This window comes from Girardinichthys multiradiatus, chromosome 3, assembly GCF_021462225.1.
Source record: "Girardinichthys multiradiatus isolate DD_20200921_A chromosome 3, DD_fGirMul_XY1, whole genome shotgun sequence".
In the NCBI taxonomy this organism is placed as follows: Eukaryota; Metazoa; Chordata; class Actinopteri; order Cyprinodontiformes; family Goodeidae; genus Girardinichthys; species Girardinichthys multiradiatus.
In genome coordinates this window covers 6,727,851-6,753,119 of record NC_061796.1, presented here as the reverse complement: position 1 = coordinate 6,753,119, position 25,269 = coordinate 6,727,851, and the positions used below count along the sequence as shown (strand labels likewise).

The 25,269-nt window shown below is 39.9% G+C and overlaps 1 protein-coding gene across 3 annotated transcripts; it reads right to left on the bottom strand.

Moving 5' to 3' along the window:
* Window positions 1-579: 579 nt before the first annotated feature.
* Window positions 580-24,793, bottom strand: LOC124865274 (glucocorticoid modulatory element-binding protein 1-like). Of its 3 annotated transcripts, none has more exons than XM_047360234.1 (9): window positions 24,071-24,793; window positions 16,378-16,510; window positions 15,911-15,969; window positions 15,627-15,748; window positions 13,605-13,708; window positions 9,145-9,329; window positions 5,191-5,358; window positions 3,510-3,617; window positions 580-3,416 (listed from the first exon to the last, which is right to left on the bottom strand). In XM_047360234.1, exons 2-9 carry the CDS (start codon window positions 16,494-16,496, stop codon window positions 3,103-3,105), a joined length of 1,179 nt encoding a protein of 392 aa, XP_047216190.1. In that variant the 5' UTR covers window positions 16,497-16,510; window positions 24,071-24,793; the 3' UTR covers window positions 580-3,102. The 3 variants fall into 3 exon arrangements, with proteins under 3 accessions (XP_047216190.1, XP_047216191.1, XP_047216192.1); XM_047360235.1 differs by having other exon boundaries at window positions 24,105-24,793; XM_047360236.1 differs by having other exon boundaries at window positions 5,191-5,328; window positions 24,071-24,789.
* Between the last annotated feature and the right edge of the window lie 476 nt (window positions 24,794-25,269).

Sequence of the window (25,269 nt, the reverse complement as noted above, 5' to 3'; positions counted from 1 at the left end):
TTTTTTGCCTTGATTTTATTCTTAAAAAACTCAGCTTCACTTGAGTTCAGCTCTGCATTTGAGTCCTTATTCACCAAACTATGACTCCTGGGTCTTTTTAAATAAGTTTTTATCTTTATTACCATTTCACTTTTATAATTTCACTATAACCAACAAGTGAACACTTAATATCCAATAAGGCAGGGAGGTGCAGTAACTGTATACCACCTTTGCATGTTCCAAAGCAAAAACATATAATAAAATCTATACTGTGCGTCTTGTGCCGAAACTGATTTTGTTTGAAGGTCTAACAGCTATGGAGGTCCAATGTGCCATAATTCAATATATATGTCCTTTATTATTTGAAGTGAATGAAACAAATACAAATATAATTTATTCAATATACTATGAAATAGATTAGTTGCTGATAAAAATTACTACTTTATTTAATTAAAGCTTATGTAATTAGTAAAATATGCATTTTCTATTTGCATACTTGCATTGTTTAATGAATTTATTTTATCTGTCAGTCTTACATGTCAATGTAGGATGGTTGTGGTTGGTTGGGACCGGGATGGAGACAGGATCTTGGAAGCCACATAGTTTAGGAATCTTCTTTAATAAAAATAAACAACTGACTTACACGAGGACACAGAGCAGGAGACAGGGAACAAAGAAACCGTTAAGTTAATATACAGAGGGAAGTGCAATGTGAACCAATGGGACGGGAGGCAAGTAATCAGATGATTAATGACAGGTGCGAAGACCAGCTGAGGGAACTGAGGGAATTAGTTTACTGTGGATACTGGTGCAGGGGAACACAGAGACATGGGAGAAACTAGACTAAAGAAACTCAGGGAAACAGATCTAAGGAAAAGTATAAACATAAATACAGGGATCAAAATACTAACTAGGAAGACAGGGACACGAGGAACTAAACTAGACTAAATAATAAACCTAAAAATGAGCGAACATAAATGGTAACTAAATCTAAAAGGAAGCAACAACTACATCTAAGGACATGGGAAAAACCTAACTGCAAAAGTAAAAGTAAACACAATTAAATAAAACTTGACAGGAAGGAAATAAACATAAGGAACAAACAAAAGAGAAGTAAACTAAATAACAAACTTGGTGAAGAAAATAGATCTAAAGGAAACACAAAAGCACAAGGATCTAAACAAATATTAACTAGACAAAAGTAAACTACTAATCAGAGGAACAGGGAAAACATCTAATGGCAAAGTAAGCAAAAACAAAGACCAAAATGGCATAACCTGACAGTATTTAAATATGGGCACATTTAAAACACACCTAAATACATTTGCTTATTTATTTGTTTAGTGAATGCAAGTATTTAAAATGTTATTTTCATTATTAAACATCTTGGCTTTGAAAACAAATTATTTAATTATTTATTTATCATTGCACCTTTGGCCCACAATAAACAACAGGCCAGCATTTGCAATAAATATTTCCTTTAATCCAAACTGTGTAAACCTTTCCACCAATACTACTAACAAAATATGTTTTTAAATTACACATATTACAACATATAACTTTTTTTAGACAAAGTTTTCTCTCAAAAGAGTTGTAGATCACATGTATAAAACATTACCATTTGCCCAGAAATTTCAGAACATTCACTTTGTGTTTGGTTTATTATGTAAGAGGAGAAAACAGTGTTAGCGTTACAACAGTAAGTGCTTATTTTAGCAGCTTTAGCATCTCAGTTTACTGTTTCTAGTTAAAAAAGGACATGATACCCACCACCCTCCCACCCAATGCACACAAGCTCACATCATCATAACAAAACTCATGAAAATAAATGACCATTGTATTGCATAAACTGACAGGATTTTAAAATGCTAATTTTCTGTTCTCTGTATGTTGTTTGTCTAGAAGGTACCCCTGACCTCGTGTTTCTGTTTTGGGACACTTTCTGACCAGTACAAAGACATTATGCTTCTGCTGTATTTAACTTTGTGTATTGTCTCTGTTAAACTTTCCATAGAAGATACACTAAGCTCAATGATTCTGTTTAGCTCTCCTACTTGGACGAAATCACTGACTGAGCTATTGCTACCATTAATTTTGTGCACTCTCTTTGTATTTATGTCTTTGAAAAGTATTCCTTGTTAGGTGCCTCCGTTTTTGGCTCTGTCTCCTTATTTTCCTCCCAGCCCCAAAACTTTTACTGGTCGGTTTCTGCTGAACCTTTCTTCCTTTTAAAAGAAAGTGTGTCTTCCACACTGTCGCCAACTTGCTTGCTAATGATAAGGGATTTTTGCAAAGTTGTGGACTTTGCAATGATAACACCTTATAGACTTCTTTAACTTATAACCAATAGGTCTCAAATGATCAACTGAATATGACTGTAATGTATTCCAATTTGGATTAAATTAGACTGTATTAAGATCTTGAGCTGACTATATAATTATTTGTATCTTTTATAGATAATTGGAGATTAATGGGAGTCAAGACTGTCCTGTAAAGTTCCTTGGGATGTCATTTATTGTAAATTGGGACTCTATAAAACAAATGGAACTGAAAGGCAAAATAAAATATATGGTGGGGTGAGTTTTATCAAAATAAAAGTGAAGAATATAAAGATTTTATTATTAACTATGTACATTATGGGTCAAGCAGCCAACAAAGTATTTAACTAAGTTTCTTCAGTTGCTCAATTTTTTAAAAAGTGTCTAAAACCAACATCTATTATAAACATCTTAATTTGGACAGTGTGTTTCTGTACCTCCTTTATTGCAGTTAAACCCTTTTATGCACCATTCAGCCGCAACATTATAACTACAGGTAAAACACTGTTCTCCTGGATATTCTTCTGGGAATTTACAGTCCCTCTATCTGAATCTAATGTGTATTTATCTAATGATTCTAAAAGCCCAACCCAACAGTCCCGGAATATCTCCCAATAAGGGAGGTTTGTTGCACAACACATTAGTGAGTTTGGTGTCTTCACTGCAGGGCTTTATTTAGTCTCTTGCACTTCCTCTCAGTAAGAGCCACGAGAATCTACTTAAAGTTTTCAGTGTCATGTGAGCTTTTTGTCTTCTCCACCTCGTCACATCTAATCTGACCATCTCCAAGAAAAAGTACTGTCCTCTATTTCATGTTTTTATTCTTTCCTGAGGTATTGTTTTGGCCCACTCCGTCTGTCCTGCTGGCTCCAGCAAGGTGACCTCGACTAGGGGGGGCAGAGAAATGGCTGAAGACCTGAACGTGAGATGCGGCTGATAAACCAGTGAAAGACAGTGGATAGGTCGCTGAGTTTGTCCTTTCAATCGACAGCGAGTAGTGCGCGCATCTTTTCTGTGGGCTCTGACGGTGAGGTCGAAGGTGTTTGAAGGATGAGGTTTTATAAGATCTGCTTTGATTGCAGCTCTGCTTCCTGTGTTCCTCTGGGATTTCATCCAGCACTATATAAAACAAGATAACAGTTAGTACAGTCCACTGGGGACTACAATGTGTGAACTGCGTACTGGCTCTAGCAGCTTTTTCACCATACACACCATGATGGATATTTCTCTCTTGGTTCTGGGTGCACCTAAGGACCAGAGCTTGTTTCACTGAATCCAAAAGCCCAAACATCTCACACAGGGAATTAAGTATATGAGCATCTATAAAAAAGAAACCCAACGTGTTCAATATTACTTTTTGTTCAACTGCACACAAGCAATTCCCATGAAAAAATATGTATATTAGTTTCTTTTTTCAGTTTAAGGTGGGCTTTTTGTTGAAGACCATTTTTATTCCCATAATGGCCTAAAATCAACACAGATTTTTCAAAAGTATTCACGCCCACTGAACTTTTTCTCATTTTGCAACCACACAGTTCGTTTTTATTGGGATTTTTCTGATAGACAAAACAGACAATAACACAATTGTGAAGCCAAAGGAAAATGAAACATAGTTTTCAAATTTTTGAACATGTAAAAATCTGAAAACTTTGGTATTTACTTGTATTCAGGCTCCCCGATTAATTACAGTGAAGGAACCACCTTCACTGCAATAACAGCTGCAAGTCTTTTTGGGTAGAGATTGAAATACATTTTTGCAAAACAGCTCAAGCTCATTCCGCTTGGATGAAGAGCATCTGTGAGCAATCATTTTATTCAAGTCTTTCCACAGATTCTCAGTTTGTTGTAGGTCTGGACTTTAAACCGGTCGTTCCAATTAATACAGTTTGAACTAAACCACTCTGTTGGAGCTCTGGTTGTATGTTTTTATGCTCATTGTTCTAATTGAAGATGAACCTCTGCCCCTGTGTCAAGTCTTGCAGCTGCTGACAGGTTTTCTCCCTGTATTTAGCTCTTTCCATCTTCCCATCAACTTTGACCATCTTTTCTGTTGCTGCTGAAGAAAAGCAACCCCCACAGCATGATGCTGCCACCACCATTTTTCATTGCGAAAATGGCGTTTTAAAGGTGATGTGCAGTGTTTTCTGCCACACATAATATTGTGCATGTAGGCCAAAAATGTACAATTTAGTTTAATTTGATTAGAGCATCTTCGTCTTTCTTGAACTGCAAACAGGACTTCGTATGGCTTTCTTCTTGCCACCCTTCCAGATTTGTGGAGTGTACACCTAAGTCCTGCTCTGTCAGCCAAATCTTCCACCTGAGATGCAAATATCTGCATCTCCTCCAGAGTTATGATGGGCCTCTTGGCTGTTTCTCTGATTAGTGTTCTCCTTGCCTGCCCTGTCAGTTTAGGACACCTATGTCTTGGTAGCTTTGCAGTTGCGCTATGATAGACGATGGATTAAATACCGATCTGTGAGGTGTTCAAAGCTTGGGACATTGTTTTACAACCTTGTTCAATAATAAACCTCTGAGGCCTTCAGATAGATTTATACTGAGATTAAATTACAAAGAGATTGACTATATTTATTAACTTAGTGACTCCTGAAGACAATTGGTTGGACTAGAATATTTAGAAGTATTTGGGGTTGAATACAAATGCATGCCATACTTTTCAAATTCTTATTTGTAAAATATTTTTAAAAAACATGTATCATTCTCCTTCCTGTTCACAATTTTGCACTACTTTGTGTTGGTCTGTCGCATAAAATCCCAATGAAGTACACTGAGCTTTGTAGCTGCAATGTGTCAAAATGTGAAAGGTTCAAGGGGTATGAGTACTTCTGCAAGGCACTGTATGTTAAGCTGTTCACACACTGTGGAAACTTACCTGTCTCCTGCAGGCTGCCCTTCCTGCTGCGAAGCTCCACCCCTTTTAGAGCGGCCCCTAGTTTGGTGTCGAGACCAGACAGAACATCTCCCATCAGCCCTGACTCCGCTACACTCTGCCAAAGACTCAACACTCCATCTAGAGAAGATCCGTTACAGGATGAGAACTCTGTGCATAAAAATGGCCACAGAGAAATTTGAGAAAGCTTTAAATGCACCAGAATAGATTTGATGTACTTGAAGATATGAATTCCAATGTGGGCTGCTAAAATAAAAAGTAAAGAAATACGGTAAAGAATGATAAGTACTCTGTGATAAATGTGGTTGAAAAGATAAGCAAGGTGACCTCTGGAGGTGAGATTCAAGTAAAAAACATAGAAAAAGACAGAACTGGATGTCATAAGACAGATAAAACTGTTTAAAAAGAAGTGAGAGAGAGAGAGTGTCAAATAGGTGACAGCTGTTAGGAGGAAAGAGCAGGAAAATGGGTTAGCAAAGAGAAGCTCTGTGAAGACAGAAAGCAGGGCAGGACGGATTTAAATATAATTTGAAGTCAACACCAAACTGATAAAAACAGAAGTCAGGTTAGAGTGATGAAGTGCAAAGCATGCTAGATGTGTTATCTTAGAGGAAGTCTAATTGGGCATACAGATGAATGTATGCCCACGGATGTTTGCTTAAACTTCTGTCACGATGGTAAAATATTTGAAAGTGTTCCAGTTCCCATCTTGATTTATAAGTTGGTTTGATTTATTCCCCCATGAGGGGAGGATGGAATAGAATCACATTTCTGCAGATTTGAAAATTGTAAGAGAGCAAGAGGTTGAGCCCGCTCGCTGAGAATTATCTACTTGTTTGAAAATCATTGACAACCAACACTGCACATGCAGCAAGGCGATTCAGTCTGCCGCTCAGGGCAACATCATCGAACCATTTTACTGACTGAGCTCCACCTGGAACGGTGCCTGATTAGGTCACCTTTAAAAGCCTTTAAACCAAAGCTGCGGCCTCGGCAAGTAAAAAGGCCACACCTGGAAATGTCAGCTGCTGTTGGCGGCTTTATAAATGGACATGACTCTTTCCCTGACTGCGGTCAGCAACTTTTTGAGGACAAGTCAGCAGGAGCATCCCACAACTGCCGATTCAGAGGTTCGCCGGCTCGCTGTGTCAGGGAGGTCAAACCTTATGTGGTCACTAGAGGCGAGATGAGAGCAATGGGTGGACAAAACTTGTGTAAATCTTTAGAAGTACCTGTCTTATAAAAGACCTCTTCTCTTGAGAAAAGATGTTTTCTGCACTTTTAAACTTTAGTACTGTCTTTCAGATGATTGTTATGGTAACAGGTGAGGAAACTTTTCCTCTCAATAGAATTATAAACACAGCAGCACCTTCCACAATACATTTTTCATGCCATTCAGAGGTGGACTGGCTTGTGTGTTTAGGATCATTGTCCTGCACCTTAGCTTCAGATCTGAGGTGAGCTGATGACATTTTGCTTAAGGAGTTTCTGGCAGAAGCAGAATCGATGGTTCAATCATTATGGGAAGTTGTCCATGTCCCGAAGATCTAATAGATTATCTCATTGCCACCACCATCTTTGACTGTTAATGTTATGATGTGCTTCCTCTGAAATGCTGTGTAAGCTTTACGAGAGATGTAACAGCATTATTCACCCCTTCCACAAAAGCTCAATTTTTGTCTCAGTCCACATTTGCCAAAAAGTCTTGGGGATTGTCAATTTTGTTTTATCTTTTTATCAAATCTGAGACTTGCATTTATGTTCTTATTGGTTAGAAGTGGTTTTTGACCTGGCACTCTTCCATAAATACTCTAACTCTTACCCAGTCTCTTTCTTTTTGTTAAATGAAGATGACCTAAATGAGGCAGGTGAGGCCTGCTGTGCTTTAGGTGTTGACTAAGATTGTTATGTGACCTCCTGGATAAGTCATCAGTGCGCTCTTGGAGTAGTTTTGGTAGGCTAATCACTCCTAGAAAGGTTCTGGATTATGCTTGTTCTCTTTATTAGTGGAAATTGGCTCTCATTGTGATTTGCTGAAGCCCCAAAGCTTTCAAAATAACTTTGGAATCCTTTCGAGACTGATGCTGCGATCCATTTGTACTCGGAAATCGGAATATCCAACCTCCAAGTAAGACATTTCAACCAGAACTCCTGCAAAGTCAGAATTACAAGTCGGACATTTGGGGCAACACGACCATACCCGACTTCCGCTTTCAAGATGGTTGCTACTCACATCAATAGTAGTAAAACCTAGTAGTAGTAAATCGTACACATACTACTTTTCAGCGTTTATAAGACGAGATGTTTCAACGCTGTTGATATGCACAAAATACTGTGCATAACAGTGTTATTGTCATTGTTATTGATGTAGTAACTGTTAGAGTTGCTAGCAATACGAAGGAAAACAAGCAGGAAACTGGAACGCTATAACTCCGAGATGACGTAAAGATCCGAATCCCAAGGTTAATGGAACGCAGCATAAAAAAAGTCAGTGACTTTGTTTCTCATTTGTTTTCTAATTTCTTTCAATCAGGGCATGTTGTGTTGCTTTTTGACAACTTTTAGCTTACTTCTTATCTTCAGACAGGTTCAGTTTAAGTGATTCTTTGGTTTTACATGTCTGACAGCAATCAGGCCTGGGTGTGGCTAGAGAAATTGAACTGACATGATTAATCACAGTTAATTGATTATATAGAACAAAAGGGGTTATTACTTTTCACATTGGGACATGTTTGTTTGGAGATCTTTTTTCCCTTATATGAAAACATAATTAGAAAAATTTATTTTGTATTTAAGCACATTTTCTTTGCACAGTAAGTGCGAGATCAGTGTGAGATTAGGGTACTGAAATAAACCACGCATATATTTTTACATACACTACCGTTAAAACATTTTAGATGTGCTTTCTAACTTCATGGGTCTCTTTATTTTCATGACTATTTACTTTGTAGATTCTCACCAAAGGCAACAAAACGGTCAATGAACATACATGTAATTATGAAGTAAGCAAAAAGTGTGAAATAACTTTTTTGTTTGTTAGATTCTTCAAAATAGCATTCTCTCCATGAGCTTCATGAGGGGGTCACCTGAAATAAAACGAAAGAGAGTCTTGAAAGAACTTCCCAGAGTTTGATTGAGAGATGGCCAGAGGTCAATATTTCAGTCATCACAGCAAATGGCGGCTACTTTAAGAATTCTAAAATATAAAATCTTTTTGAAGTTCTTTTACAATTTTTTGTTTGCTACATAACTCCATATGTGTTCATTGACAGTTTTAATGCCTTCAGTGAGAATCTACGTATAATGTAAATGGTTATGAACATAAAGTGTGTGTCTAAAACGTTTGACTGGTAGTGTATATTTACTTGGATGCTGTAAAAATTAAAACACACTTAATCTGGAAAAGTTGTGATCACCTGTGATGTAAACCAAAATACATTGAACCAACATACAAACAGAGCATGTAACATTATGGAGGCCAACAGGTCAAAACCAAGAGACTAATTAAATGTAAACATTGCATCCATACACATCATTTTGTTGTTTATTACCAAATGTGTCAGCTCTCCTTATCTTAGGAGGGTGTCTGTTAATTGTTAAGGAGTTAACAAATTGTGTTGAACCATTACTTTGCCCTGTTGCTGTACTAAACATATCCTCCAAAGACTCCTCTACCGCCACTGTCTGTATCCCGTTTCTCCTTAAATGGAAGCAAAGCAGACATATCTAGTAAATAAAGGCCTAAACATGTTATGTTTATGTAGAATTGGCTTCTAATATCTGAGTATTTATCATATTTTTGGTATTTAATACTGTTTTTTTTTTCATTACAAACCTCTCCAAGCTCTCAGCTTGACATTTCAGTGCTACAGCAGTAGTTTAAGCATATGTGGTTGCTTTAAAAACAGCAAACTTTAAATGCCAAAGGTAATCTACCTGTCACAGGAAGCAGCTGTCCTCCAACAGGCTCAAGAGGTAAACACAACAGGCTCGGTTGCACCAAGGTCCCTAGAGGAGGCTGCGTGCTGTTCATCAGCACATCAAACTTGGTGCTGCGGCAGGTGTTGCTGCACATGGACTCATGCTGGTAGAAATCTATCTGGCCAGAGTCCATCATTTTCCTGTAAAGGGGACAGGCAGGTTACAATAATACAGCAAAGTGTCTGAGAAAACATTTTTTTGCTTGCGCAATCGCATGAGGGATGTTTGGTATGAACAATAAAACAGCCTCTCGCTATTTTGTTTGATGCAGAGCTCATCGGTCAGGCCTCTGGAGGAATAAAGATGAAAAGAGCAGATACCGCCTGTTGAGTTTTGTGTGTTGCCTCCCAGCAACACCAACTCCAAGTGCAAACATGATAAAAAGGTGAGAAGTGCTGCTTGGAGGCTTATATGTGAACCATTTGATCCTGCTATCATCACAGTTCTGATGACCCACTATCTCTGGAATGTAGACTCAGATAAACACTGAAACAGAGACGTGCAGTTGGATTTTACATTCAAAAGATCCTGTAAGTTGTTGACTACAGTAATTTTCAAAACCTCTTGATCTTTTTCAGTTTGTCACATTACAACCACAAACTTTAACTGTATTTACTGGGTTTTTGTGTTATACACCAACATAAGGTAGTGTAGATATGTAAAATGGAAGGAAAATAAAATGTGGTTTTAAAACATTTATAAATAACAATGTCACCAGTGTGGCATGCATTTGTGTACAACTCTTCTAAAGTCAAGGCTTTGTGGAAACATCTTTCTCTGCCAGCCTTTTGGATTTTCTCTCTAACAGCTTTGCCCAGACGGAAACTGTTTTCCATTCTACAAGACTGGACTCCAGGTTCACTATATTATCTATAAAGAGAGACTATACAGATATAACCTACAACTGAAAAATGCAAGGGAATCTGTATTTTCTAAGATCATCAGCAAAAACATTAACAATGCTCGTGCATTATTTGCCACGGTTGACAGGTTAACAAACGCTCCTGTAACTGCAGCATCTGAACTCCACTCTACAAGGGCCTGCAATGAATTTACTAACTTCTTCACTGAAAAAACCCAAACGATCAGAGGGGCAGTCAGCACATCCACGTCAACTCCAGTACCAATGTTGTCTCCAACTAGAAATGATTTTGACAAAATTTCCCAATTTCACCAAATAAACTACAAAAACTTAGAAGAAATTTTACAGCAACTAAGCTCTTCTTCCTGCTGTCTCGATGTTTTACCCACAGCTTTCCTTAAGAAAGCTTTGCCTGTAATAACATCTGATTTAACACAAATAATAAACACGTCCCTTTTGTCAGATGTTTTCCCCCAGGCCCTGAAAACAGCAATTATCAAACCTATATTGAAAAAGAGCAACTTCGACAAGCTGCTACTACAGAACTACAGGCCTATCAAACCTCCCCTTCATCAGTAAGATTATTGAAAAAGCTGTGTTTCAGGAGTTAAACAACTTCCTAACAATGACCAACCCCTTCGATGTCTTCCTGTCAGACTTCCTGCTCACCACAGTACAGAGACTGCTCTTCTCAAGGTGTTCAATGACATCCGTATAAATGCAGACTGTGGAAGAACCACAGTGCTGGTATTATTGGACCTTAGTGCAGCATTCGACACTGTTGATCACTCCATTTTATTAGAGCGCCTGGAAAACTGGGTCGGCCTTTCTGGTACAGCACTCAACTGGTTTAAATCCTACTTGAAAGTCAGGGACTTTTTTGTGTCAGTAGGTAACTTTACATCAGAGAGCACAAAAATCACATGGGGCGTTCCCCAAGGGTCCATCTTAGGGCCCCTCCTATTCAATATCTACATGCTCCCCCTAACTCAGATTTTAATAAACAACAACGTAGGTTATCATAGAATTGCGCCGCTCAAGGTGGCAGCAGGTTGGAGTAGCTCTGTTACTTTTGATTCTGATTTATTCTTTTTTGGGAACTCTTCCTCTTGTGGTGGATACAGTTGATTTTTTTTTTTTGGACAACTGTCCTCTCCAATGTCAGATGTTGTGCAGCTTGGGGGATTTTTCCTAATACTTTCTATTTTTGGACATTTGTTATGATGCAGTGCCATGGCAACGGGGTTGTTTCTTACAACCGGGAGCAGCTGATTAATATCTCAAAAGCTTAAATAATACTTCAACTACAACCCCAAATCCCTGACGGGTTGAAAAGGAGATGCCGTGGATGCAGAGCAGGAGCTAAGAGAAGAGAGAGAAGGAGGAAGTTCAAACCATCTCTTCTGTCGATTATGATGGGCAATGTGAGATCGTTGGGAAACAAGTTGGATGAACTCCAAGCCCTACAAAGGACCCAGCCAGAGTACCGGGCATGCAGTATTATGTGTTTTACTGAGACATGGCTGCAGGATCATATCCCCAACTCCAGCGTCTCTCTGCCGGGCATTTTAACAATACGAGCAGACAGAGATTTAAAGAGGAGCGGCAAATGTAAAGGAGGTGGACTGGCAGTACTTGTGAACAACAGATGGTGTAATCCAGGACATGTAACTGTGAAGTGTCATCTCTGCAGTCCAGATATTGAACTGTTGGCAGTAAGTTTTCGTCCATATTATTTACCCAGAGAGTTCACCAGTGTGATTTTGGCAACAGTTTACGTTCCACCTTCCGCTGTTGCCGACACTGCATGTGATGCCATCAGCTCATTTGTTGCTAAGTTACAGACACAACACCCCAATGCTTTTGTGGCAGTTTCTGGTGATTTTAACCATGCTTCACTCTCTGCTACACTTCCACTTACTTCCACTTACTCAGGCCCACCTGAGTAAGCAAACAGTAAACCATCAGGACCCCCTTCAGTTTGCTTATTGCTGTGGAGTTGGAGTTGAAGATGCCATCATACATCTGCTTCAACAAACCCACTGTCATCTGGACAAAGCCAGTAGCACTGTGAGGATCATGTTCTTTGATTTCTCCAGTGCATTTAATACAATCCAACCTGATTTGCTTTGTCAGAAACTCCAGAAGACTCAGGTGGAGGCCTCAACAATCTCCTGGATCAAAGACTACCTGACAAACAGACCACAGTTTGTGAGACTGAAGGGTTGTGTCTTACCAAGTAGTCAGCAGCACAGGAGCACCGCAGGGGACTGTACTCTCACCATTCCTTTTCACTCTGTACACCTCAGACTTCCAGTACAAGACAGACTCCTGTCATCTGCAGAAATACTCGGATGATTCTGCAGTCGTGAGGTGGATCAGAGATGGACAAGAAGCTGAGTATAGGAAGGTGGTGGACCACTTTGTGGCATGGTGTGGAAACAATCATCTCATTTTGAACATGACTAAAACAAAGATGATTGTAGATTTTAAGAGAAACAGGAATAAGTCAAAAACTATTTCTATCATGGGAGAAGAAGTGGAGGTGGTGGAGGAGTATAAATACCTCGGTGTTCACCTTCTAGAGAAGGGTGTGTTCAATGTGATTTGCCGTGTTTTTTTTCTTTTCCGGAACGTTTAGTGTTTCACATGTAGCTCAGAAGGTTGCCTTTTGGTCTTGTTTAAGCAGAGCACCTTCTTCCACAAGTTTACTGTGTTCCCTGCATAACCTGTGGCAAACTGCAAATGGGACTTTGAGTGGTGGTCTTTCAACAATAACCCTTTTATGGTCACAAAGGGTCAATTTGTGGAGTGCATGCCTAATAGTTGTCCTATAGCCAGATTCTCACTCCTGAGCATGGGATCTTTGCAGCTCCTCCACAGTTACCACTGTTATTGGGTGTTTTCCACTAATGTTCTCTAACAAACCTCTGAGCTACTAACATAACAGTTTATTTATCCTGGGATTAAATTACACACAAATTAGTGTTGATGATGATGACCTTTTTATGATGATGACGTTTTTATTTACACAGGGACAATGTACAACTTTTCACTGACCTTTTCAAAGGAAAGATGCATGGTGCCAGGTTGTAACAAAAATGCTAATTTCCACCTGTAGTCCATTGAGAGGGTGATATTAATTGAATATAATTTAAGAGAGATTGCAATTAGATGATAAACCATTCTATGTACTAACTTACTTTTGAAGGCAACTGGTTGCACTGGATTTTATGTAGGGGTGTCAGAATAAAGAAGGCTAAATATACAAATGCACAACATACCTTTTAGATTTTTCTTTGGAATAAACAATGATAAACAGGCATCCTATTCTTTCTACTTATCTGCTTTGTATTGATCTATCACAGAAAATCCCGATCAAAATTTGCGGTCGTAACATGAAACATTTTGGAAAAAACTAAGGGTCTGAATAATTACATAGGTACTGTACAAGACGCTGATGCGTTATAAAGTATGAAACATGACAGTCGACACAGGAAATAAGGCTTGTTGAAAGAAACAAAGAAATTTCTTTAATGTTTTATAAGCCTACCTGAGCATTACCCCTCCCACTCTGATGGCTCGTTTCCAATCCTTCAGAGTGGCTTTTCCTGCCAAGTGTACAAATTGCTTGGGACTAATGAGCTGGTCATTGAACTGTAAAAAGCAAGACAGGGCAATTTATGCCCTGTATACAGTCATATATAGATTAAAACAAGCTGTTAACCCATGTAATGATTATCTCACTTTTTATTCCTCTGGAATAATTTACCTTTCAACCAACCATATATGAAATATAGAAACAGTAAGTTAACATAACACCATAAATGTGTTAGGATACAGACTAAAAACTGTGGTGTTAGAAATGACAAAAGGTGGAGGAAAGCTGCCTCGAACAGTAGCATTTGCAAATCCTGGCATAAAAATATAGAGTTCCTCTTTTTGGAGGATGCTCATTCATCCATTTCTTTTTGTAGAAAAAGAGAAATCACATATTTGACACAAAACTGTTCAGCTGAACAGTCTGCTGTTGCAAAACATAACTAGAAAAATGTGAACTGAATAATTTTTTGACAGAAAACCATTCCCCATCAGCTCGAACAATGGAAAAAAATGTATAAAAGTCTTTCAAAGCAGGAATTCAACACAATGTGCTGGTACACTCAGCTGTGTGCAAAGGCTGTAAAGAGAACAAAGGTGGACCAAAGACAACAAAAGTGAAAACACAAAAAGGCAGGAAACTGAAATTACTGCGCATTGGAAGCTGAAAAACAGATGAATGGCAATAATGTTGTAAGGAAATTGGATTTAAATATAGAAAAGCCAAACATTAAGCCTTTCCAATGTCAATACAAAAGAAAAAATGGCTACCGTGGGCAAAGACAAAAAGAAACAAAAGTGGAAAATTTATGTTTGGATGAAAGTATTTAGTAATAAATCATTATTCTGCATTGGAACAGAGGATGAGGTTCGAGGTTTAGTTTGACGCAGGTTCAGTGAAACATGTAAATCTAATGTATAAAATAAGAAGGTTTTTTTTAATTACTGATAATAAATAGTTTCATTAAACATCAAAAATTAATGGTAGTGTTACTCATCTCTACTAGTAATATGCAGGGAGATATTTAAGCTAGAGTCACACTGCTTCATTTCTTGCCATGTATATTGGTGTATTAGAAAATGTGTTAGGTGGGTCTAAATGTGAGGAAATGTGGTGCATGGTTTTTGCAAAAATTAGGTCTTCTCACATCTTTTGATTTGTGAGTCACTTTCCAAGTATCCCTGTTTTGTATAGGGCATGTTTATTGGGATGAAAAGTATAACATTTAGTGCTGAACAGTGTCAGGGTACATTACTTATGTTGTGACCTCACTCTTTTATTTTAAATTTTTGATACATGAAAATCAACTTACCATCTGGGACTTTAAAGAGCCCCCATGTGGTGAAATGATTATTGAAGCAATTATTCAGAAATGACATTGTACTGCCATCAGTTCAACAGGTGTGAGTTTAGTACCTTGCCACAAAGCAATATCTCATAAATAAAATTGTCCAAGAGAAAATGACATTGTGTATGCTTCTGTAAAAAAAATAAAAATACTATTGAAATCAGTTTCAAATAGCATGTTGATAACAGATGAAGATGACCAATTTTGACAAGCTCCTGGCTTTTTGTGTTTTTATCCTCATTGATGACACTTGATTAGTCATGAAGAGGTAATGCTGCCCTCATCTGTGATATGGTTAATTATTTACTGTACATGATTATATTTTCACAATTGAATGATTTTTTTTTATGAAACAACTACAGCAATGTTCAAGTAATTCCAGTAAAACTTTCCTTAAGTTGCAAAGAATGTTAAAGCTCTGTAAATGTGATTATTATTTTGAAATATAAAACAGTTCAACACATTCTCTAAAAGTGTGTGTAGTCCTTGATTCAAATGCCAAGAAAGTTAGAGGAGCTATAAATCTAAGGGGAAAGCAATACAACAAAGGTAAAAAAGTACAAGCTGGTTGTGTATCTCCAGTGATAAATCAGCACTTCTTTGACAGACTCAGACAATCGACCTACCTTAACACATCTCACATTGATTCCTGGACATATAAACTTCTTAAACAGCAGCACTGCTCTGCTGTCTCCACAGGTGATGGGGTAGCCATACTCTATCTCTGTCCCCTCGGCTTTATAGTCACCTTTACAGGACATAGCAAAAACAAAACCGTGATCTCTTGCAGGAAGAATAAGCAACCCTACTAATGCAGATAATGGCTCAGCTGTATTAAACAAAAAAATTATTTTATACGTTCATTAAGTTTTGAAAAGATAATATTTTCAGTTTGCATGTCTTTACTTACTTTGATGGGTCTCTATGGCTAAAACTGTGGTGGCAATGCCAGCAGGGTCATCATTTGGCCTGTAGGGGACGACATATTGACACCTATGAACTGAACTGTCGTTTTCTATCTGCACATTTCCCAGTCTTGTTACACTGAGAATATACTATATGGAATGTACAATGCATTTTCCCAAAAATGTAGTTTATATAAAGGTATCGTGGAAAAATAATATTTATGCATTAAAAACTAAAAATAGTCCCCAACCCCTTCCCACTCCAACCCCCACATCAAATTAACTGAACTTTGAACCTAAAAATTGAGTTGCAATTCTTTCTTGTTTTTTATATTGCTTGTTTTCTGTTTTCTGTTCCTTTCTGAAGTGGCTTTGGTTGTTTAAAAATATGGTGTTGAAACAAAGACTAAAAGTTAAACGTCCAGACAGGGAGCCGACCAGTACCCCTGAATACACTACAAAAACTTCTTACCCATTTAGCTGCAGGATGACTTGTCTCCTATGGTCATTGCCCCTGCACCCCTCATCCTCTGTTGTAACCATCATGACTTGCCCTGAAGGCTCAGTGACCTCTGCAGCAGAAGCCATCATGCCTCCCAGCAGGGCTGTATGCAGAGAGAACACGTGAATCATGTTAACATTCAGATCAGACACATGTACCTGCAGTGAATAAACATCCTTTCCTGTTGAGGTTCATAGCATGCAAGAGATTCAGAGTTACCTCACATCAAGGTTAAAATAATCCCTTCACATCCTAAATTGTGAAGAAGAATACACCCAGGTGATGGGACGTTTACAACTTTGAAAAAAAAACTGAAATATGAGGCCTACATACAACCAACAAATGATCAATGTCTTTCAGAAGTGTACAAACACCAGGTAAAATTCCTAGTTAAAAATATAAGATAAAGATAGATCATATCAAAAGATTTTCTAACTTTAATATCATAGATCTTGTGCAACTCAGCTAAAGAAAGCAATCTGGGGGGGGGGGTTAAAATAAAAATGCTCCAATACACTTGTTGCATAGGAATTCAGGTTTGTTGAAACACCTTTTAATTTCTGTCAGCATTCAGTGCTCCTGAGTTTATACCTGCTGTTTTGTACAGGGAAGCTGATGAATTGTTAAATTCAGCTCTTGAAGTAAGATTTTCCTGACATTTGCTTATTGCATTGTTTTACCTAATTCATTGATCACAGAGAGGTTACTATAGAAAGACATAATCTGATTGAGCAAAAATATCAGTCAGGGTAAGAGACCACAAATTTCCCAAATGTATCATTAAAAAAACAGCATACTGAAAATTACATATGCCCCTCTCAATTATAATAGTCTTCAAGATTTGAATGTCTCCTTGCCATCACCCTAATCTTTAGCCCCCTTTAATTAAAAGATTGTTTGTCAGAAGGAACATGTTAATGAAATTACAAGATTGCTTGAAATCGAATTCTGCCAGTGGTATGAATAATTTTGTAGGATCTCTGCTCCTCCCCTTCTGGTTGGTTCCGGCAGCTCATTGTCTGCAGCTGCAACGCATTCTCCTAATGAGCTCATGGGCTTCTTAAGGTAGCTGCTGATACAGACCTTTGCTGGAACATAACCTCAGTTATGTGGACTCCTGTGTGTCTGCCTATCCGTCTGCCTGCCTATCTGCCTACCTGCCTGCCAACATCTGGTAATACTCCCTCCTAAGGACTGCACTGTAAATATTCTCATCACCAGTACTCTCTCTCTCCTTGGATTCCTGGGTTTACCTCCTCCTCCTCTGGCTTCTGGACAACTCCAGCTCAAGATTCCTTAAACAAAGTCTACAGTAGAAATAAACCTCATTTACCGTCTTATCCTGTGTGCTGAGTCTGTTTCATCCTCTGGTTTTGTTCTACTTCGACTATCTAAGCAATTCTTGATAGTATGTTCCAGCCATCAAACATGTCAAAGAACAATTCAGATGATGAACAGACTTCCTTAAAGGAACACCTACAATCTACTGAAACCATGCTTCAACAGCTACTGCAACAACAAAGGACTACGGATTCTCATCTCACAGAACTTGGTGGTATGGTTCATGCTTTAAGCGAAATCATAACCAAACTCTCACCTGCCTCTTCCAATCCTCCAGCTCGTTTAGAGAATCCTCAGCCACCCACAATTCTATCTTCTGGGATCCGAGAGCCTGACTTCCGTCCGTCTGAACTGTTTTATGGTAATCCTAATAACTTTGGTGGTTTTTCTCTCCAGTGTGAATTAGCATTTAGTTGTTACCCCTCCCTTTTCCCTACTGCTGCCTCCAAGATTACTTATATTGTTACCTCGCTAAAGGGATCTGCTCTGCGCTGGGCGCACGCCTATTTGGCATCTAACCCTGTTGACTCTCTTAGTTATGCCATTTTTTTCAGTCACTTCAAGAGAGTCTTCGATCAACCACTCCGGCAGGAGGCAGCGGCTAAGAAGATACTCACCCTCAAACAGGGAAGGAGAGCGTTGGCTGAGTTCGCCATCGACTTCCGGGTGGCAGCGCAGGAGGTGGGTTGGGATGAAGCGGCACTCATGGGTATTTTTGTTAATTCCCTTGCTGAAGTAAAGGACCAGTTGGTTTTGAGAGATGAACCCGAAAGACTGGATGAATTAATCAACCGATCGATCCGCATTGACAACCGTCTAAGAGAGAGACAAACAGAAAGGAACTACAATTCACAGTGGCAGCACTCTCTGGCGCCTCGAACCACTTTCCTCGACGCACCCACTTCCTCTTCAGAGGGATCTGCGGAACCGGAACCGATGCAGATTGGTCACACTCGACTCTCCCCAGAGGAACGACAACGTCGCTTTGAGGGTGGTCTTTGCCTATATTGTGGACAAGGAGGACATTTTATCACAAGATGCCCCAAGAAGGGAAAAGAGAGGGCTCGTTAATAGGTCAGGGGACTTTGATGAGCATATCCCATTCTTCCCCTGTCTCTCGTGTGTTTTCCGGTCACTATTATTGTTGGCCAAGAGAAGTTTCCTGTTGACGCTTTTATTGATTCTGGTGCTGAACAGAATCTTATTTCCTCGGATCTGGTTGATAAACTTCAAATACCCTCTCAGCCTCTCAACTATTCCCTTTCTGTCACTGGCATCACTGGTCAAACCATGTCTCAAGTGAGATTTAAAGTGCCTCAGCTTCACATCATCACCTCTGGTAACCATCATGAATGGGGTGAGTTCTTTGTTGTCTCTTCCATCTCTCCACAATTAGTTTTGGGGTTTCCCTGGTTGCAGAAACATAATCCTGCTATTAATTGGGTGGAGGGCAGAGTAGAGAGATGGAGTAATCTCTGTCTCCAGAACTGCTTAAGAACTGCTGTTTCTCACTCTATCAAATAACTCAAACCTTCTGAGCCTGTTGATCTGTCCAAAGTTCCACCTGAATACCACAATCTCGCAACTGTGTTTAGCAAACAAGGGGCTCTTTCTTTACCTCTGCATCGCCCCTATGACTGCTCTATTGATCTCCTCCCAGGCGCTCCGCTACCATCCAGCAGACTCTTTAATCTCTCCGGACCTGAGAGAAAGGTCATGAAAGAGTACATTGAGGATTCTTTAGCATCTGGGATCATTCGTCCGTCTACCTCCCCTGTTGGCGCTGGATTCTTCTTTGTGGGTAAGAAGGACGGCACATTAAGACCCTGTATTGATTATAGAGGATTGAATCAAATCACTATTAAAAATAAATACCCACTACCACTTATTGATTCCATACATGAACAATTACATTCTGCCAAGATCTTCACTAAACTCGACCTGCGCAATGCTTACCATTTGGTCCGGATCCGAGAGGGTGATGAGTGGAAAACAGCTTTCAAAACCCCCCTAGGACATTTTGAGTATTTGGTTATGCCTTTCAGGTTGGCTGTTTTCCAGGCTCTTATTAATGATGTTCTTCGTGACTTTCTCAACCTCTTTGTTTTTGTTATCTGGATGAAATTTTGATTTTTTCCCAGGACATAGAACAACATCGCCAGCATGTCAGAACAGTTCTCCAGAGGCTTTTTGAGAATCAACTCTTTGTTAAAGCCGAAAATTGCGAATTCAGTGTCACATCTGTGTCTTTTTTGGGTATTATTTTTGAGGCAGGCAGGTACAGAACTGATCCCGAGAAAACCAAGGCAGTGGCAGAGTGGCCTACTCCAAATGATCGCAGGCAACTTCAAAGGTTCTTGGGATTTGCAAATTTTTATAGGAGGTTTATAAGGAACTACAGTCAGGTCACTGCACCTCTCATTCAACTCACCTCCTCTCTGAAAACGTTCCATTGGACTCCTGAGGCAGAAAGGGCATTTGGGGAACTAAAGATTCTATTTTCTTCAGCACCCATATTGACCCATCCTGATCCATGTGCACAATTTATTGTACAGGTTGATGCTTCTGACATTGGAGGGGCTATTCTTTCTCAACGGTGTCCTCTGGATGATAAGGTACATCCATGTGCCTATTTTTTTTGTCGCTTGTCTCCAGCAGAGCAAAATTATGATGTGGGCAACCGTAAACTTTTAGCCATCAAGTTGGCGCTTGAGGAATGGCGGCATTGGTTAGAGGGTACTGAAGTCCCTTTTCTCATTTGGACTGATCATAAGAACCTCTCCTACATTCAAAATGCCAAGAGACTTAACCCCAGACAAGCCCGTTGGTCTCTGTTTTTTGCTCGTTTTCATTTTTCTATCTCCTACAGACCCGGTTCCAAGAACATTAAGCCTGACGCTCTCTCTCGCCAGTTCTCTCATTCTGACCAACTCAAGACTGAAGCTTCCATCCTACCGGATTCTTGTATTGTGGGCGCGCTCACCTGGGCCATTGAAAAGGACATCAGGGAGGCACAGAGGTCCGAACCTGACCCAGGTACTGGCCCAGTGGGCAAGCTGTTCACTCCCAACTCTGTCATCAATAAAGTTCTGGATTGGGTGCACAACAATAAATTGACTTGTCCTCCCGGGGTGACTCGTATGATCACATTTACCAAAAGGTATTTCTGGTGGCCGACTATGAACCTCAACATTAAAGATTTTGTTGCAGCTTGTCCCACATGTGCTCGAAACAAGAACACTAATCAACCCCCTGCTGGTCTTCTTCAACCTCTGCCCACCCCTAGCCACCCCTGGTCCCACATTTCCGTTGATTTCATCACTGGTCTCCCGCCATCTGACGGTAACACAGTCATCCTTACTGTTGTTGACAGATTCTCTAAAACAGCCCATTTTGTTCCTTTACCCAAGCTTCCGTCTGCATTGGAGACTGCCCAACTCCTGGTTCTCCACGTTTTCCGCATCCATGGCATACCTTTGGACATTGTTTCTGACCGAGGCCCGCAGTTCATCTCGCAAGTTCGGAAGGAGTTTTGCAAAGCTCTTGGTGCCTCCGTAAGTCTTTCGTCTGGATACCACCCCTAATCTAACAGACAGAAAGATGCAACCAGGAACTTGAAGTCGCCTTGAGGTGCGTAATAAATGACAACCCCTCTTCTTGGTGCAAACATCTCACATGGATCGAATATGCTCACAACACACATACTTCCTCTGCTACTGGTTTGTCCCCCTTTGAGGCTTCACTGGGCTATCTACCCCCGCTGTTTCCCAGTGTTGAATCTGACATCCTGGTGCCCTCTGTTCAGCATTATGTTTCCAGGTGTCGTAGGATCTGGCAACAGACCAGGAGGACCCTCCTACGCACCCTGGAACAAAATAAGAGGTTCGCTAACCGTCACCGTTCTGCTGCACCTGTCTACCGCATCAATCAGAGAGTCTGGCTTTCCACCAGGAATATTAAATTAAAAGATACTTCTAGAAAGTTGGCCCCCCCGTTTCATTGGCCCTTTTCTCATCGAGAGGATCATCAACCCATCTGCGGTGAGACTCAAACTACCATCTTCCATGCACATTCACCCTACTTTCCATGTTTCCCAGATCAAGCCAGTCTCGGAAAGTCCCCTGAGTCCTCCCACCAAGCCCCCTCCTCCTGCTTGACTCATTGATGACCACCCTGCATATACGGTCAATAGTATCCTGGATGTTCGGCGTAGAGGGCGTGATTTTCAATATCTTGTAGATTGGGCAGGATATGGACCTGAAAAGAGAACCTGGGTTCCCCGTTCTCACATCCTGGACCCTGCTCTCATCACGTCCTTTTACAAACGCCATCCTGAAAAGCGTTCTGGATTGCCTGGAGGCAATCGTTGAGGGGAGGGTACTGTAGGATCTCTGCTCCTCCCCTTCTGGTTGGTTCCGGCAGCTCATTGTCTGCAGCTGCAACGCATTCTCCTAATGAGCTCATGGGCTTCTTAAGGTAGCTGCTGATACAGACCTTTGCTGGAACATAACCTCAGTTATGTGGACTCCTGTCTGTCTGCCTATCCGTCTGCCTGCCTGTCTGCCTGTCGACCTGCCTATCTGCCTACCTGCCAGTCAACATCTGGTAATACTCCCTCCTAAGGACTGCACTGTAAATATTCTCATCACCAGTACTCTCTCTCTCTCTCTCCTTGGATTCCTGGGTTTACCTCCTCCTCCTCTGGCTTCTGGACAACTCCAGCTCAAGATTCCTTAAACAAAGTCTACAGTAGAAATAAACCTCATTTACCATCTTATCCTGTGTGCTGAGTCTGTTTCATCCTCTGGTTTTGTTCTACTTCGATTATCTAAGCAATTCTTGATAAATTTCAGACTTAACCATATTCTCCAGAGGTGTGGCTTTCAAATGGGAAAAACACCCCTGTTAAAATATCATGTTTTGTGATGTACAAAACTGAGATGATGAAAAATTAAATAAAACCTTCATTAACCTTTAATTTCAAATGTATTTTGTACAATTTAACTGACAAACATAATATTGAAACATTTGAAAGTTAAACAACAGCTGCAATAACGTGTGGATAAGTATCAACTTATGCACAAGGAATACAGATAACCTTTTGTGACAATTTCAATATTTGCTTGACATTTTCTCATTTTTGTCCTTCTGCAAAACCCATAGTTTTTAGAGAGGTTTAAAAAAGAACCTTTGGTCATTGTTCACTCATGAGAAGGTATCACTCATGAAAATGATACAAAACAATCAACTGCATTACACAAACACCATAATCTGTGTTTAGGGAATATTTGGAAAAACAGTGACATTGTTAAACCGGTGTGTCAGGAAGGCTGCTATAAGGCTGACAGTTACACAGAAGAAGCTGCAGGAATTTAATGTCTGGGCTAAGGAGTAGAGTTGAAAAACCAAAGCCCTGACTTCCAAAGTAAAGACCCATCCCTTGCTAGAACCTCCCAGAGCCTTGTGAAAAAATGTGTTAAAATCTGAAAAAGCCAAACTTGAAATTTTGGCCACTATTTCAAAAGATTGCGTTTGGCACCAAAGCAGCAAAAAAACTCTAGAGCTACAGTGAAATATGGTGGCGGCAGCATCGTGGCTTACTGTTTTTCAGATTTTAAAGATGTTTTGTCAAGATGGATGAAATTCTGACTCATAAATAGCTGCTAAAAAGCTGAATATGAAGAGGGATATACTTTTTTAGCATCACAATAAACACAGAATCTCTCGAACAAGACAAGAGATGTCCTCATAATCTGATAGATTTTGAGAATTTTTGCAAAGCTGATTTATCCAAATTGTAAATGACAAAGCAGATTCAACAGATGAAAACACTTATTAGTGATTATTAGGACTCAAACACAACCAATACAATGCAAACTATAAACTGTGTCTAATTAGGCCAGATATCTGCCAGTTAAGACTTCACATTAGTATTAAGGAATACAGTAAAATGTTATAATATAATAAAAGGGAATTGCATAAGCCTACTTTGTGACATATGCTGGTCATTTTGCAGCCTTAAAATCAATTCAAAAAGCAAAACTCAGAGCAATCTTCTTTGTTTACACATTTTTGTCCATTAGGGAAAAAAAGGGCATGATGCACTGTTGGAAAAGTAATTTCAGTTCTTACATTTTTTGCATAATATAGGCTACTTTCAGTTTAACACGGGAAGCCAATGGAGTATTACCTATAATAATACAAGAATGTGGCACTCTTTCAGGGCAAGAGAGAACTAACTGCAGTTCCACACAGACTATGATATCCTGAGAATATTCCATGGTATTCTTCAGATTAGTCTATATTGAATTAGCATATATACCCGGACAGTTGCGTGCCTTTCTCGCCCTCTTTACCGTCTCACTCTGACGTCTGTTGGAGCGGCATCACGCACTCCCCACTGCGCGCTCCTGTCCCACAGGCTCCACGAGAAAAAAAAAATAAACGGTTTACTTTCACTCCTCACCGACACACTGACATGGTGTAAACACTATGCAGCATGACATAATTTGTTCTCCTCTTGTTAAGAGAGGCACGACAGTGTGAGTCTGGCTGTGTCGCTGCCCTTCCTGCAGCCAAGGCGGCGTTTGCCCAAGAAGCATCTGTCCCGCTGTCACGAGAAGCGGTCTGTTGGCACGCGATGTGTAACTCGGTCAAACTGCTTCCGAGAGGATGTGTCTTAGCTCCACCAGTAGAGTTCACGGCCTGGGTGATTTTAGTCAGGCAGAATTTAAACTCCTTCACCACAAAGACAAACATAATATACTGCATATGAAAGGTTGCACTAATATGTGGGTGTCGCATTCTTGGTGTTCTGTTGCTATACAAAGCAGTTGCGTGCTTGATGAGGTCTGTTATTGCCAGTGTTTCACCAGTAGATGGCAGTGTGCGCATTTAGGTCGAGGACAACTACACAATGACATTTCTTTGTATTTACTCTTCGAGATTTTGCATGGCAACGTTCGTTTTCGACTTTTGATACAGTTTTATGGGGCAAAACCTACGGTGGCCGAGGGGTGCAAATGGCTGAAAACCCGAATCGGCAATGGTTCGTGAGGACATCTAGCAACTACAGCTTAACTTCTACCGGCTGGTTTTTTACTCGGATTGGCGTATGCAAAAGAGAATACCATCCTACACAGCGCCGTAGAAAGAGATGGCGTAGATGGCGCTGATCCTACCCAGCCCCGATCCCGCGCCTCGGGCATGTACGGAGCCCGCGAGGGGACATGGGGGAATTTTTTTTCTTTTGCGTCCCCACGCAATACTTAATACACAAAAAAGTTGTTAATAACATTGAGAAAACTGTGCATTTTGGAACAGCAGCACATTTGACAAACTGCTCACAAAACAAACAGCAGTGATATGACATTGATAAGGTTTATTTATCATATTCAGGTTAACACGCAGTCAACAGTGCGATTAAATGCTTAGGATAAGACGAACCGTTCAAATCACTATAAAAACAAAAGTGGCGTGCAAAAAAAGTACACATCATGCAGCAGTAATAAGCAAATAAAG